Source organism: Plecotus auritus (genome assembly GCF_963455305.1).
Source record: "Plecotus auritus genome assembly, chromosome: 4".
NCBI lineage: Eukaryota > Metazoa > Chordata > Mammalia > Chiroptera > Vespertilionidae > Plecotus > Plecotus auritus.
The window spans coordinates 124,294,380-124,311,030 of record NC_137775.1 but is presented as its reverse complement, the minus strand read 5'-3'; the positions used below and the strand labels follow the sequence as shown (position 1 = coordinate 124,311,030).

General features: G+C 39.4%; 1 protein-coding gene across 7 annotated transcripts in view; it reads left to right on the top strand.

Moving 5' to 3' along the window:
• The window catches only part of GRM8 (glutamate metabotropic receptor 8), a 774,265-nt gene that overhangs the window by 491,236 nt on the left and 266,378 nt on the right, over window positions 1-16,651 (top strand). For 6 of the 7 annotated variants that reach the window (XM_080666922.1, XM_080666923.1, XM_080666921.1 and 3 more), the window contains exon 7: window positions 13,366-13,566. In XM_080666922.1, the coding sequence (XP_080523048.1) occupies window positions 13,366-13,566 (201 nt within the window). Of the gene's footprint in view, window positions 1-13,365; window positions 13,567-14,118; window positions 14,255-16,651 lie in introns of those variants that run through there. The other variant, XM_080666925.1, reaches the window with a different exon arrangement.

The window sequence follows — 16,651 nt, the reverse complement described above, 5'->3', positions numbered from 1 at the left end:
AAACAGCAGATAGGATGCCCTTTAAGGTTGTTTTGGCATAAGCATTCCTATTATATTAAACATAAATTCTAGAGTTTCATAATATGTGTTCTCATACTAACATTACTTCATTGTTGACACAATCTCAATGAGAAAGCAGGGGAGAAGGAAGGTGGAACTAGAGAGAGTGGGAAAGAGAAAAGTTTTATTTCCTATGTGTGTTTTTATGCCAACTGTCATATTTACTGTTCAGCTTTTTTGTTTCAAAGAGAATACCTGAGAGAGTTCCATGAATAACTTGCCAACAGAATGGCTGAAGTCAGTTGCTGAGTGATAGCACAGTCTTGGAAACAATTCCTGTGCTATCTCTTTCTCCAGTTTCTGGGTTGTAATTTACATCCTAGGGAGTTTATAAGTAATAATAAAAAAATACAAACCCAATGATGGGACCTTGACATGAACATGCAAATGCCACAAATCAGGCAGGACACATCCCCAACGTGCCACGGGAGCAGTCAGTTTCCACGAGGTGCAGGCCAGTGGCATCTCCCTGGCCTGTCTTCACAGAAGCAAACACATTCTGTTGATCACCCATTAGGCAGATATGCAGTTACCTGGTGGCACAGTGTATTCTGGCCTCGGCAGGGTCTGCCCAGATCTAGAAGCCAGAAACCTGGAAGTCACTCTTGACAGCACCCTTTGCTTAAGTTCCATCAAACCCTGTTAATTTTATCTCCTAACATGTCTCAAGTGCATTTACATTTTTTCTCCACATGCATTATCACCTTAGCCCACACCACCATCTGCCCTCATTCAAATTATAAAATGGCCTCCAATCCAGCCTACCCCATCCACATTTTCCTTCTTCCTATCTGTTCCTCTGACCCAGAACTCCTTTCCAATGGGAAACCTATTTCACATTTCAATGGCTTCCAACTGCTCTTAGAAGAAGACAGATTGACTCCAGATGGCCAGAAAGGTCCCCTAATCTGGCCTGACCTACCTCTCCTGCCTTACCTGAGCCTGCTGGACTTCAACTTCCCTGGCCTTATTTCAGCCCCTCATATTCTTCTGCCTCTGCTGTCCCTGAGCCTTTGCCATTACTATCACTCCCTCCCCCTATTTCCCTGCCTCACCCTTTAGATCTTAGTTTCACTCCATGACATCAGGCACTAGGCAAGTATTAGTTTACCTAATGGTAATTATCCAGCACAAAAGCTTAATGACTGATGCTAATAAGCATCCCCTTTTATAATACTTATTATTTTCAACATAATCTTCAGGCTGCCTTATTTATTTTAATTCATTTAATTATGATAACAACCCTTTGTGCAAATACTATTATTATTCCCATTTTACAGATAAGAAAACTGTGGCATGGGGATTTAAGGGACTTAGTCAAAGTCTTATAACTAGTAAATGGTGGTGTTAAGATTTGAACCCAGGCAGATTGGCTGCAGGGTGATTGTTCCTAGTCATTGAATGTAAATTGCCTTTATCATGTTTATTGAATAAGTATACACACATGTATGGTTTATATGTTTTCTTAATTTATACAGTTGAAAAAGTGTTGCATATTATAAAAGGTTAAGCATTCATGACAAATAATGGTGTCCATTTACTGACTATATAATGTGCCAGATGCCCTATACTTTACCCTTACAACAATCAAGCAACATAGATATAAACTCCCATTTTATAAGTCAGAATAAGAGATTCAGAGGCAGGGTCTCAAACCTTGATCTGTCTGATCTCAGAGCCCATGTTATTTTCCTGTGTGTGTGTGTATGTGTGTGCAGAAAACATAGGGCTTAATCTGCATCTAATTTTAAAAATTGACACATTTCTTTAAAAAGTTCCAGTTTTCAGAAGTAGTTTAAATAATTCTATAGTTTATTTGTAATAATAATCAATAATTTAAAAAATGAGAGTAATGCTAGAATTTGCATGAACAGGTGGTATAATTTATTATAAAACTGCAATAATTACAAAAAAATGTCATGTTGACATATTAAGAGACAAATGGACTAGAGCAGAATTTCCAAATATATATCCTATATAATAAAGAGGTAATATGCAAAATAACTGTCACACCATCACAAAGATGGCTGCATCCACAGTGGAGGCGGGGTTCCTGTAACACAAGATGGCTGTGTCCACAGCAGAGGCAGGGTTCCCATAACGAGCGATCAGCAGAGACCTGAGGCTGTGTGGAGCTGGGTGGGGCGGGAGAACTGAGGCTGTGCCCCCCTCCCACCCAGCAGGGCTTGATGGGGAACCTCAAGGCATATCCCCCTCCCCGGAACCAGGCCGGGGGACCTGAGGGTGCACTAGGGGACCTGAGGCTGCACCCCCCACCCAGTGGGGCTTGACGGGGAACCTGAGGCTGCACCCCCCCACCTGGTGGGGCTTGAAGGGGGAGGGGCCAGCCAGGTCTGGATCTTGCCCAATGGGGGTGGGGCCAGCCGGGTCTGGGTCTCACACAATTTCGAGGTGCGCGTGGGTGGGCGGGGACTTGACTCTGGGTCCTACAGCACGCCCAAGACTCTGACAGGAGGAAGATTTTCATATACATTTTATTAATTTTCTTTCTTCTCTGACCCTTCTGTTATAGAGAAAGGGCAAATAGCAATATTAAAATATTTCCTCTAATTAATTACCTTTTAATGTGCATGAATTTCATGCACCGGGTCACTAGTAAGAATATATAAGAGTTTGATATGTTAAAAGTGACTTTATATAAATTAATGGGAAGAAAAATACTTATTCAACTAATAGTCTGGAAGAATTGTTTACTGTTTGGAAAACAATGTTAGATTCCTACCTTGCACCAAATATCACATTGAGTTTCAGAGAAGAATTAAATGCAAAAATCAGAATCCATTAATTGAACTACAGTTCCAGCACAGAACCATGCTTTCATAAAATATAGGGGAATTTTCATTACAGGTAAAGTGAATATAGCATATTTTTTTAAAAAGCATACACAGAATCATCTTAATTAAAAAAAAAGACAGAAAGAGAAATGCTATAAGGCAATAGAACAGGAGGCAAATGGTGGTTAACATGGTGGGCTAATAAATATTCTTTATATTCTTCTTTATATTCCCCCCAACAAATTTCTAAGACAATTAAATCTGTAATTAGAAAACAGTAAAAAATATATTTTTAAAAGGCAAATCCTAAGCCATGTCATAGCGATTGTTACTAGAGAAAATCATGCCTCCTCTTTCCATATTGCCAGTGGGATTGGGGTCCTTGGATTATCCCAAGAAAAGGAATTTTCTGAGACTCGTGGGGGAATATGTGATATGGTAGAAAGTTTTATTACTGTAGTTTCACCCCTGGGTTCCCAAAGTCCTATTTCCCTTAGGCCAGTCTAGTCGACGTGTAGCTGGGATTTCAGTAAAGCTAAAATCAGAGCCAATGTCCAGAGTTCCCATTTCATGTTTGAGCCACATCCAGTCCAGCATCAAGCTAGCTGCAACCCATTAGTCTATTGTGTTGGGGTTGGCAAGGCCATGGGCTATATGGGAAAATGCCAGGAACCCAAGTGTGAGCCTCGAGCCAAGCATGCGGAAAGGAATCAAGAGAGTGAATTTCTTTGTTCAGGGGATTACCTATCCCAAATTTCCATGTCCTTGCAGTGGCCATGCCCATTCTGGCCAACCCTCTCTGTCACCAGGTGTGATTGACAAGAAAACACCTTCCCTGTGTCATCCCAACTTTTCTGGGACATGTGTCTAATATTTCCTTGTTGGATTCCTCCCCCAGGGAACATGCCTTTAATGTCTGGCCTTCCCTTTGCTCCTTTCCTGTGATTAATAACTAGTTAATTACAATGCTATCATGATTGTGATAACTAGAAAATGTGTTGGGGTGGGAGCATTGGAAGTCTTATCTACTGAAGTGGGAATTATGAAGGAAACATTTTTTCTTTTTTATGGGGGAGCTTGAGTTTTCTATTTAGCAACAGTTTTATACACTATTGTGAATCAACATTTGTCCCTAATATACATGATCTCAGATAATTATGGGGAAAAAATGCAACCGTTTGAATTTAATCAAGCCCTTTTTTGTTTGTTTTTGTTTGTTTGGGGACTCGGGGATATAGCTATGAAATAACTTTCTTTTCTTTTTTTTTTATATGTATTTTTATTGATTTCAGAGAGGAAGGGAGAGGGAGAGGGGGATAGAAACATCAATGATGAGAGAATCACTGATTGGCTGCCTCCTGCACACCCCCTATTGGGGACCGAGCCCACAACCTGGGCACCTACCCTTGACCAGAATCGAACCCGGGACCTTTCAGTCCGCAGACCCACGCTCCATCCACTGAGCCAAACCAGCTAGGGCATAACTTCCTTTTCTGAATGTTTTTTAAACTGGGTATTTTGCTTAAGAATACATTCTTATACTTACTATTATATGCCTCTCACCTTTGGATTCAGTGTTTTAAAACCTTAGGGCATTGCATGCAAAATTTAACACCTGGAGGGGACACCTGGCACCTGCCTGAAGCATTTTCCACTTTCTGCCAGGCACAAAGGAGAGGCATTATTGTGGGCTGAGGTAGCATTCTTCAGTGCTTGATTTACAAGTGTCTCCTGATGTGTCCTCAGGCAGCTAAGAGTCTTCAGTTTTTGGGACTACAGTTAAATTACAGAAGAAAATGTCCAGAAGGTGATTTTCAACAGAGGACCCTCATCTTCTCATTTTCTCTGCCCTTTGTAAATAGATAAGGCTGAGGCTGAAATTAGTCCATTAGTTCAATACATCTGTTTATACATATCCTTGACAAAACCTACTGTAGAATCCACGAAGCAGAACCTTAGATATGAATGGAGTTCTTTTTTACTTGATGATATTTGCCTAGAGAAATCTTATAAATTTATGAATACACACACACACACACACACACACACACACACACACACACACACACACGTACTCTACCTTCCAAAGCTAAAATACTCTATTAATTTTTAATTTTTATAAATATAAATTTTTAAGCCTTATTAGCTTTGGCTTATATCCACAAATATCTAATTATCAGTATGAGTCAGTGTTTCTGTAAAATATTATTTTATTTCCACTTCCACTACTCTTTATAAACACACACACTCACACACAGAATCTTCATTCACTACTAATTTAGGAGACAAGCCAATCATGTCCAGTGGCTGAAAATTAAACAGGAGTTCAAAGAAGTAAAAATTAAACCTGAGATGGAAGAATTAATTAAATAGAATTTCACAGAGGAGGGAGAGAGTAGTCGTATTGGTAGAGGTTTTGTGTTAGACCTGACAATAATTTACTGCCATAAATGTGTGATCTTAGGTAAATTCTATTTTTTGAATCTTATTTGCTATTGTTTTTTTAAAATACATTTTTAATGATATCAGAGAGGAAGGGAGAGGGAGAGAGAGAAACATCAATGATGAGAGAGAATCACTGATAGACTGCCACCCGTACGCCCCATACTGGGATTGAGCCCACAACCTGGGCGTGTGCCCTTGACCGGAATCCAACCCATGACCCTTGTCCACAGGCCAATGTTCTATCCACTGAACCAGACCGATTAGGGCAAGTCTTAGTTTTTTTATATGTAAAAAAGGGAGCAATAATAATTTAGGAGTAAAGAGATTCTATTTGTGAAGTGCCCTACCCATCTTAATTATTTGTGTCCTCCTTCCCTTTTATTTCTCTGATCTTATTTTCTATATATTTTTTTCTTTAACCAATATATCAAAATAAATAAAGAACTGAAAACTTTTCTCCTTGATGAGAAATCAGACCCAATATATAGCTCAAGTCTAAGAATAATGAATATGTGGTCATTAGGCAAAAAAAACCTAGGCTGATATTTGACTTTTTTTTTTTTTTTTTAGTGTAAAATTTCCAGATCCACAGCAGCTCAGTGACTGGATATTCTAAACTAGTTTGGAGAATTGAGCTTAGTGGTATTTGTTCAGTTACACCCTTATGTAATTTTCAAGTGATGTTAGTGAAAAAAGGAAACAAGAGAACATGCCTTAGAATTCAGAATTTTGCACTGAAGGTGATACTGTGGTAATTAGCTAGTTAATAATAACTAAAGGCCCAGTGCATGAATTCATGCATGGGTGGTGTCCAGCTAGACCGGCCCCAATTGGGGCGGATTGAGGCTGGGCCTGTTGGGAGGAGATTGCAGGAGGTTGGCTGGCCGCCCACCTCATTCGGGGCCCCATCAGGGCCAGGCTGGCTGGGGGCAGGGGCCATAGGCGATTGGCCGGCCGTGGGGAGGGGCCATAGGTGGTTGGCCAGCCGGCCCTGCCCCTGATCAAAATAGGGGGGGCTGATTGAGGGCAGAGCTGGTTGGGGGGAGGGGCCAAAGGCTGATTGAGGTGGTGGGGGCCCATTAGGGGGAGGGGCCACAGGTGGTTGGCTGGCCGGCCCTGCCCTGATCAGGTTGTGGGGGGGTGGTGACCGGGGTGGGGCTGGCCAGGGGGAGGGGCTGCAGGAGGTTGGCCAGGCTGGCCCAACCCCCTGATCGGGTGGGTTTGCTGGCTGCAGTGGGCATCATACTGACTGGTTGTTCTGGTCCTTACAGCATTCTGGTCCCTGGCTTTTTATATATAGAGATAGGAAAGGAGCAAAAGGGAGGCCAGACATTATAAGCATGGCCATCTGGGCAGCTTCACACTCTCCAGGGAACCACCTGTCTATTCCCTGCAAATCACTGCAGGGAGAGGTCCAACAAAGGGAACATGGATTCATGGGCAGTGAAGTCAGGGTGATCTAGGGAGGGTCAAACCTGGGAACAGAGGGGTGGGCCCACTGCAAGCCTGTGAACATTTGTAAATACATAGTCCCCCAGACAATGAAACCCTGTCTTGGCTCTCTTGTTTCTCTGGTTTTGCTCCTGCTTCCTCGTATTTGCCCATGTTCCTAGAAGCCACATGGCCCATGGCCATGTGGACTGATGGATTGCAGCTGGGAACACAAGTTAACCTAACCTGATGCTTGTTTGGACTATGCATATATGGAATGGAAACTCTGGGCAACGGCTTTAATCCTAGCCCTGCTAGAGACACAGCTGGACTTCTTCCTTGGCCTGAGGAAGGGAAGAGGGATGTTGGAAACTCAGGGATGTAATTTCATGCAAATAAATGCCACTCATTCTCACATGTGAGTCACAGAAAATCCCTTTTCTTGTGACATTGCAAGAACCTCACTTTCCCCTGGTCCCCACTGATAACAAAAAGATCTTAATTGATCATCTTGTTGAATCCTCTAACTCCTTCTGAGAGGTAAGCAATTGCCAAAACATTATGAACTGACCAAAGGCACAAAGTCAGTTGCTTGTAGCCTGAGAACCAGAACACAGAGTTTTTACTTCTCAGGCCATGGGTCTTAACAGCTGCCCTGCATAGAGTGGCTAACATTATTGCAATGTTATAAATAAGTAACCAGCCATATTACTATTACATGGTTACTCTAAATATTTGGACTTTTATTTTTTAAATAAAATTCAACAGATTTATGTAAAGTCTATACTGTAGGAGAGGAGGTAATAAATACTACAGAATATTATAATCAGTCATTTTAACAGGAGTTGATGCAGTTGGGAGCTGTCATAAACTAAACATTCTTATTGACCTGATTTTTCAAATTTTGTTAATGGTGTCGATATCCTACTACCTAGTCTCAAGAGTCCTTACTCCCTATATTTGTTAATTACCTCTAACCCTTACTCTCAGGTTTAACCAGGTGTCCAAATACTGTCAATTTGACATCTGAAATGCATTTCCTCTCATTTTTCTTTTCCACTGTTTCAGCCTGTTTCTGCCCTTTACCACCCAGTTTGCATCTCTACAGTCAACCTATGTTTCCTTCAATTTACTTTTCACGTCATTCCCAGAAATAATTTTAAATACCAGTCTTGGCTTTCTGTTCTCAACTGAACAATATTCAGTATTCAAACCCGGCTTTTACAATGCTCTTTGATCGGATCTGGACTGCTAATTTGAAAATAAATCATTAAATATCACTGTTCCAGCCTAACTTGAGTTGACCTTTTACCTGATGCTTGGAGGCTAAAGAGGCATCTGGAAAGAGGAATGAAGAAACTTACAGAGTGAACATCTAAGTGAAGTCCTGTGGTTTGGGGATCTCATGTTGTATTCAAGGGCCTGAAAGTGGAGCAGAGGCAAGAGGGGACCAGCAGATCAAGCTAGAGCAATGGGCATCCCATTAAGAAGGTCCCTTTGGAAAACATTCCCAACTGAAGACCAGGATTCATTCAGGATAGTGTCCAAGGCCTTATGAGCTCTGCAGCTGGCCCCTGACCCCAGGGCTACCTCACTGGTCAGTGGTCTTTCTCCTGTGGCAGCTGCCTCATCGGTCAGTTTGCCTTTCTGCCTTACCGCAGGGCCCGTGTTTTCATCCCTCTGCAGTTTGGAGGTGTACACATTTCACTTGGGTATCCTAGTACTTAGGAGATATTCCTGTATAATTGAACATCTTTCCCATCCACCCCTTGGTGTGTCCTTGAAAACCAAACCATTTTAAATTCAGTAAAAGATGATTTTATGTTTGCTAACTTGATGGCAATTACTTTTGAGTGTGCATTGCAGTTCTTGGCATGTTTCTCACTGATTTCAAAGTCACCCACTCTGCAGTTATAACATACATGTTATATTGGGAGCAATTTGGTTCCATATGCATGAATGTATTTCTTCATAGCAGCTCACAAATTCTCTTCTTCCCTCTTATCATTCTCTGCACAGCAACTGCAAGGAAGTGATTTAATTATTTAAAACAGGAGCTGCATACTTAAAAAGTCAGGGAGGAACTAACTAAAGAAATACTTTTAAGACACAAATTTACTAGTAGAGCGTGGGATTATTTCTACTACAGGCTAAAACTGTATTAAAAATTCAACCAATTGGATGTTTGCTCTCCCAGGAATAAAAAGACTGATATGACTTTAATTCCCTCCTCCCCACTGATTTGACCAGTTGTTTAGTAGACCATCGCTACATTAACATTAGAAGCTTTATATGTGTAATTTCAGGAGAGGAAAATGCCCCTAACATCTCAACTTAACAAAACTAAACCATATCCTGAGAAATTATTAGAAAGCAAAGTTCAACAACTATATGTCAGTCAGAGAATTTAAAATTTATGTCAGGCTTATTTAGGAACTCACATTGTGATGTATACAGCACTTTGCAAACATGAGCAAATTTGCCTTTTTGTAAGAGGAAGCAAAAACCGAGAAGATACACAGGATGTGTGAAAGGCCTTCACTAAGGTACATGTGCCATTGCTTGGACCAGTAAGAGTTTTCTCTGTGTCCAGAAACATGAGATACTCTTAGAAGTTTTAGATTTTCTTAATGAACACATACTCTTGCAATCAAATTTATGTGCCTGACTTCATCTACCACCACACAAACACTTTGCTTCATGCAGTTAATTTTAAGCTATACACTAAAAACACATTACAGCTTTACAATCAGTATTTTAAATGGATGGCTGACATACAGCCTTTGACAATATTTAGCACTTTATAGCAATACATTAACGCTAACTTTAGAAACTATAGCATAATGAAATTTTACAGCCAATTAAGTTGATGAGTCACTGTCAGCTTCCGAAGTTCCTCATTTAGATGAAAGAGGCAAATGGATATAGAAAGTGAGGCGCAAACTAGTTCCTATAAAACTTTAAGTATCATCACAAGATCAAAATGTTCAGGAAGAGAAATATACATTTTCTAAACAGCCTGAAAAAAATAAAATAATTTTTTTTTTAAATTTAGAAATAATATAGTGCCCAGTCTTTTAATTTGTCACCAGGTGCCTACACTGATTTAGAAAAAAGACTTATCGTGTCCATCGACTCATGTGATAATAGTCGCTGAACAGCCTTCTGACCTTATTTTCCCTCTTTTGTTCTTAGAGTTCTTATAAGAAATATTTGTCCCAAAATTGTACCAGCATGCTATTTTTGTTCAAAGAAAATCAAGGGATTGTTCCTTACTGAATTCTCCTCAAATGATATCAAAGAATTATAGTTGAACGTCGTAACTCTAAGTCATTTCTGCTCTAGAGAGGTTAGAAAGGACTTACAGTATTTTTTTTCCCCCAAACAGAATTTGGATCTGAGCAAAAACTTTGTGTCCCACCAACTTTAAAGTTTGCTGGGGACTTCCCTGGCCGGTTTGGCTCAGTGGGTAGAATGGAGGCCCACAGACTGAAGGGTCCTGGGTTCAAATCAGGTCAAGGGAAATCACCTTGGTTGCAGGCTCCAACCCTGGCCCCAGCCTTGGTTGCTTGTGGGAGGGTTGGGGCACATGCGGGAGGCAGCCAATTCATGTATCTCTCTCACATCGATGTTTGAATGTTTGTCTCTCCCCTCCTCTCTCTAAAAAACAAAATAAAACAAACAAACAAAAACAATGGAAAAACCTCTTCAGTGAGGATTAACAACAAAAACAACAACAAAAAGTTTGTTGGGGATGAAAGTCCAAATTTGCTCTGACATACTATAAAAGCAATGTCATGAGCAGAGGGCTAAATCTAATTTTTTAATATGTGAATTATGTCCAATGCTATTTTAAATGGATTTTTAATCAAAAATATATATTCAAATTTTTACTGATCTATATGATTCTTGGTTCTGAAACTCCTGCATGTCATATGAGTGATACATACATGAGCCCCAGAAGAGAGAAAATACCCCTCCCCCCACTCCACTCTGCTGCCTGGCCCCACCCCCTACCTTTCTCTGGTACATCCACCAGCGCCTGGCTGAGGTTAAGGGTTCAGTGCTTGCCAGACCCTGCCCACCTTGCCAGAACCACCCCACCTCTTCCACAACGGCGGTCAGCCCAGACTTCACCTGGCAGATAGCCTTCTTCGCAGTGATGGTGTACCACTGTAAGTAGTTATTTGAGTCTTATCTCAGTAAATGCCCTGGTCATTTGCCTTTTGTTCATCAGCACTCATGTTGGTCTGCTCAGGAGTGTCCAGGTTTTGGTCCTATATCCTGAGAAACTCTTACAGTCCTGGACTAACCAGATCGGTTATCAGTTAAAATTTTTAAAGAAATAATTATATTATTTTGGCTTTTGTGACCATTCTTCAGTATGCATTTATGAATTGTCTATTTTGTAGTTAAAACTGCAAAACCAGAATGTCAACTGATGACATTCTGGACAGAAGCAGTTCTGTCCTAGAACCCAGAGACACATGCGGGTAGGGAGAGGACAGTGTCCCATTCCTGCATGGATCCTAGCTTAGGTCATGAAGCTAAGGCAGGTTGAAGGGGACAAACTACCTTTTGGCATCTTGAAGATGTTCTCTGTTAAGTCTGCCCCCTCTCTTTGTGCTTCCCAAACTGCAAAACCCTCAGTACAAAGTTTTAGGGAGATAATGATGTACATTCTCTACAATGATAGCCTGGTTTTAAATTTACTGAGTTTGACATGGGAGCAGACTACATAAAGATAAGGTAGGTGATTGGAAATGTGGGCTAGATGTTAGGTCACAAGAAAGTCCTAGAAAAATAATTTCCAGAAAGCTAGATTTAAAATGAGTTAAATTGACTCGGACCATGTAACTAACATTTTACATAACTATTTATATTTCTAGACCATAAAAATAATAAGTAAAAGTTTTGAGAATGAATGGATTCTGAGGTTGAAGCGGGGGGGAGGAGAGGACTCAATCTTGAGGAATGGAAAGTTGAGGCATAAAAAAATATATTCACAAAGGCCTGTGGAAAAAGGAGGAGCAGAATTCAGCATCATGACAGACTACAGGAAATAGAGTACCGACCAATAGCATTTATAAGATCGGTGTAGCAAGGGATTGAGACCGGAGGAAAATGTTCAATGATTGTATGAGTAAAAATCAATGAAATGACCACTACCTTTGTGTAGAAGAAAGCCACTGGTTCTATCAGAGTGTGAAAAACATGTTATCAGAGTATAAAACAACCGTTTCAATTCAATTCCCTAAATTCGTGAGTTAGTGTGAAGAAAAGAAGTGTTTGTTGAATTTAAAGACTATTTATTAAAGGTTACTAACTGGCATCCGTGGGAAGGTTTAAAGTGCTTGCTTTCGGTATCTCTAAGTGTTGCAGGATGGGTAAAGTTAGGGAGGGGGTGTGGAAGTGAGAGGAGATCCCTTTGTGACCTTCAGTAAACCCTCAGTGCTCTTTCTATAATCTTTTTCTCCTGTGCCCAATATTCTTGTCATCTATATTTTTCTGGGGATTGAGAGAATTTTGAACTTCGAGTCTGAGACCTGGGAATGGTTCCCATATCTGCTCTATGTGTCCATAGTAAATTTCACCTCCATGTGTCTCAGTTTCCTTGTCTTCAAAATGAGAATATTGGATTGTAACTCATAATGCATCGTTTAATTTTAACATTGAATTTATCTTCCATTTTTAATTCTATCCTTATATTACACATTAAATGGTAATCCCCAATGTCAATTCTCAGCCTACTTATGCCTAAACATAGGAGCAATTATTCTGAATGATATTCATTTTGAGAGCTCTACATCCTTTTAATAGAGAATTAAACTAGACAATTTATGGGGATCTAATGTACAGCATAGCAACTATAGTTAATACAGTATTGTATACTACAAGTTTACTAAGAGATTAGATCTTAACAGTTCTTGCCACAAGAAAAGGCAACTATTGAGGTGATAAATATGTTAATTAACTTTACTGTGGTAATTATTTCACATTACATACATATATCTAAGCATTTGTATTACTTATGCTTACACAATCTTATATGTCAATTATATCTCAATAACGTGGTTTTTTTTTTTTTTTGAAAAACGAAAATGAGATCAAGAAGAAAATAAATTGAATGATTCTCCTAAAGATAAACAGGAAACATTGTTATTTAATATTTATAAACAGAGCTCCCTAATCGAACTCATTCAAAACAAGAACAGACCTGGTTGGAGAGAGACCTGACTTTGGGTCACTAATTAAATGATGCCTCTGGAGCTGGGATAGATGAAAAGAACAAGTCTGTACATTTTACTTAAAGATTAAGTCACCACCAAAATGACCTATAATTCCCAGAACATATAATAGGATATGACTCAATAAAGTGGAAATAAAAGATAATGAAACTACAGGTCTTTTATTTACTTTATATGTTTTTGTTGCTAATGAACAGAAACTCTTCTGTTCTTTCCAAATAAAAAATTCCATACCCAGTTTAAAAACCTTACTCAGTATACCAGAAATAAGATCAAATGATTTTGTCTCTTGGAATGTGCCTCAAATGATGGAAATCTTGGCCCTAATGCCTTTCCCCCCCGAAATCTAACAGTGCCAATTGATGGTTTTCCTTTTTATTGTGCAGGGCTGGAACGAATTGCGCGGGATTCATCTTACGAACAGGAAGGAAAGGTGCAGTTTGTAATCGATGCAGTGTATTCCATGGCTTATGCCCTGCACAACATGCACAAAGATCTCTGCCCTGGATCCATTGGCCTTTGCCCACGAATGAGCACCATTGATGGGAAAGAGCTACTTGGTTATATTCGGGCTGTAAATTTTAATGGTAAGTTACAACTTTTTGGGGGGGATCTCTATTTTAGAAGAAACAGGGTGTGTTTTTCTTTTTATATTTAGAAGATACTCAAGCAGAATGGAAAGCAAAGGTATAGAAGTTCCCTTTTTAATCAAGTCTGAAAATTTCCACCTGCTTTTAAATCCCAAACAGGTTTTTTATTTGTTGTTTTTTGTTTGTTTGTTTGTTTGTTTTTGGGTGTTACCATTAATCTGCTCCTGGAAGAAGCAGAAGTTAAAAATAAGCCTCTATCAATAAAAGTATTCTACTTAAACATCGCTATTTCCGAACTAACTTAAGAGGTTCATTTGGAATCGTTGACAACAGATTAGATTTTTTGAAAATGCTTTGTTTATGTTGTTATTAGAGAAGGCATTGTGGGCATTTTATTTTGAAACCGATTTTAAGCTTTTAAACAGCATGTTGACTTGAGGAAAGTGAGTGATGTGGAGTTGCTGCATATTTACATTTTAAGAGTGCTCTGTTAAGCTTCTGCATCTCCTTTTTCCTTGTATTTCTTTCAATGATTTGGCCAATTTGAAGCAATGAGCCGCATCGTGTAAGATAGGACTACATACAAGGCACTGTAGATGGGATTTGCCTCCTGCAGAAATGCTGCTTCTGTGAGCGTCATAAGAAACTGATACAGAATAGGCTGGATCCACAGTGTTTGGCTGAGAATAGTCAAACAGCCTGTCTGAAGTGATGGAATTATGGAATGCTGTTCTTTTATGAAAGCTGTAACGGTTGCTGCCCATGACTTTGACAATTATTTTCAAATGAAATGATAGAATGCTCTGAGCTGTCTAATTCTTTGTGTTTGGCTGTAATCCACACAACGGGCATGCCTCTGAGCTACGCACAGCGCTGCACTGTCCATCATAATACACTCCAGTGACCTCAGCTGCCAGCCTTTCTCAAAACAGCACAAGGTCATCTGCAATTTAGAATTCAAGTGGAAACTTCTTTTGCTTTGTTCATGCAACATGAGGCAAAATTTGGTTTACGTTCAACGCAGAGTGTTCTTCTTTTCAGCAGAATTTTTCCTGAAGCATTACATATCATTGTTTCAGTACTAAGGGGAATTTGAAAATAATTTTCTTGCAATTATCAAGTTGAGCAAAAGAGGAGTGTTACAATATAAAGTTATTTATCCTAATGTGAGATTGGGGAACGTTTCATTTATCCAAATTGTTAGGAGGTGGGGAGAAGAATGCAAATGATTATATTTTCTCAAGAACTGAAGCTCACCTGTAGAAAATAAGAAAATCTTTCAAAGAAACACTGGATTAAAGCATTTTAAAGATGAATTACCAATTTCTTTTTTATTCTAACTGTAGTTAAAAAACCAACCCTTCCTAGATAACTTCAATTATTATACCACACTCTAATATAATGATGCTATTAAAGATTATTAAACATGCCTTAATGTCTAACAATTGTTAAGACAATTTGCCTCTAGACTCCAATGATTTCTGAGTTCTTCTGTCCACTTTTTATAGTTTTTGCCCTTCTACATGATCAAACCAATGTTACTGAATTTTTTTAGAGCTGATCTATTCCATAATTTGCTTCTTTCAATCCATTATGGACAGAGAAGCACACATAAAATTTAATTGATTTAGTCAAGAGGTATCTATTGAACACATAGAATGAGTTAAGCTTTGTGATGGGTCCTAAAAATACATTACTGGCATAAGCAGTCAAAGCAGACATACGATTTAGAGTTTCTCAGGGAACTGAGATATAAGGTATAATTATATAATCTACAATGAATGCTGCGTGGAGAGGTGTGCTGGACTGGGAGTTTGTAAGAGGGTAAACTTCCCTACTTTCAGGAGTTAGGGACAGGTGAAATCTGAAGGCGATGAGTGACAGAGATAAGGGTAAAGCAGAAGGCAGGGCCAGATGCATCATGGGAGGTCATGTAGGTCATTCTCAAGATTTGTTCTTCATCTTGAGGGCAACAGAAACTCATTGAAGCATAATAGAACTGTGTCTGATACAAGAGTAAGTATACTTCAAATGAGGATCATGTAACATACATGAATTTTTAGTGTATGAACTAAAAAGGGTATCTCTTTGAGCTCCATAGAGATTTATTTTGATGGGGCCTTGAAACTTGGCTGTATTCCAGTAGCTGATGATACAGGGTAAGAGACCTGAGCATAAGCAAACTATTGTGAAATATACAATTCTCTTGACTTTCAGTAATTTTTAGGATGATCATCATTTTTTTTATTAAGGTATTATATATGTACATATCTTACCATTGCCCCCCCCACCCCACTCCCATACATGCTCTCACCCCCCAATGTTTTGCATCCGTTGGTTATTCTTATATGCATGCATATAAGACCTTCGGTTGATCTCTTATTTCCCCCACCTCTCCCTAACCTTCCCGCTGTTAATTTGACAGTTTGTTTGATGCTTTACTGCCTCTGTATCTATCTTTTTGTTCATCAGTTTATAATGTTTTTTATTATCCACAAATGAGTGAGATCATGTGGTATTTTTCTTTCATTGCCTGGCTTATTTCACTTAGCATAATGTTCTCCAGTTCCATCCAGGTTGCTACAAATGGTAAGCATTCCTTCTCTTTTACATCAGCATAGTATTCCATTGTGTAGATGTAGATGTACCATAGTTTTCTGATCCAGTCATCTGCTGATGGGCACCTAGGCTGTTTCCAAATCTTAGCTTATTGTAAATTGTGCTGCTGTGAACAAAGGGGTGCATATATCCTTTCTGATTGGTGTTTCTAGTTTCTTAGGATATATTCCTAGGAGTGGGATTACTGGGTCAAATGGGAGTTCCATTTTCAGTTTTTTGAGGAAACTCCATACTGTTCTCCACAGTGGCTGCATTCCCACCAGCAGTGCACGAGGGTTCCTTTTACTCCGCATCCTCGCCAACACTTGTCATTTGTTGATTTGTTGATGATAGCCATTCTGACAGGTGTGAGATGGTGATCATCAATTTTTAAATTTCATTATTGACATATTGTTCATTTATCATTAATATCTTGCCTGCCTATGATAAAAGGACACATAAAGCTGTTCAAATAGAAGTACAC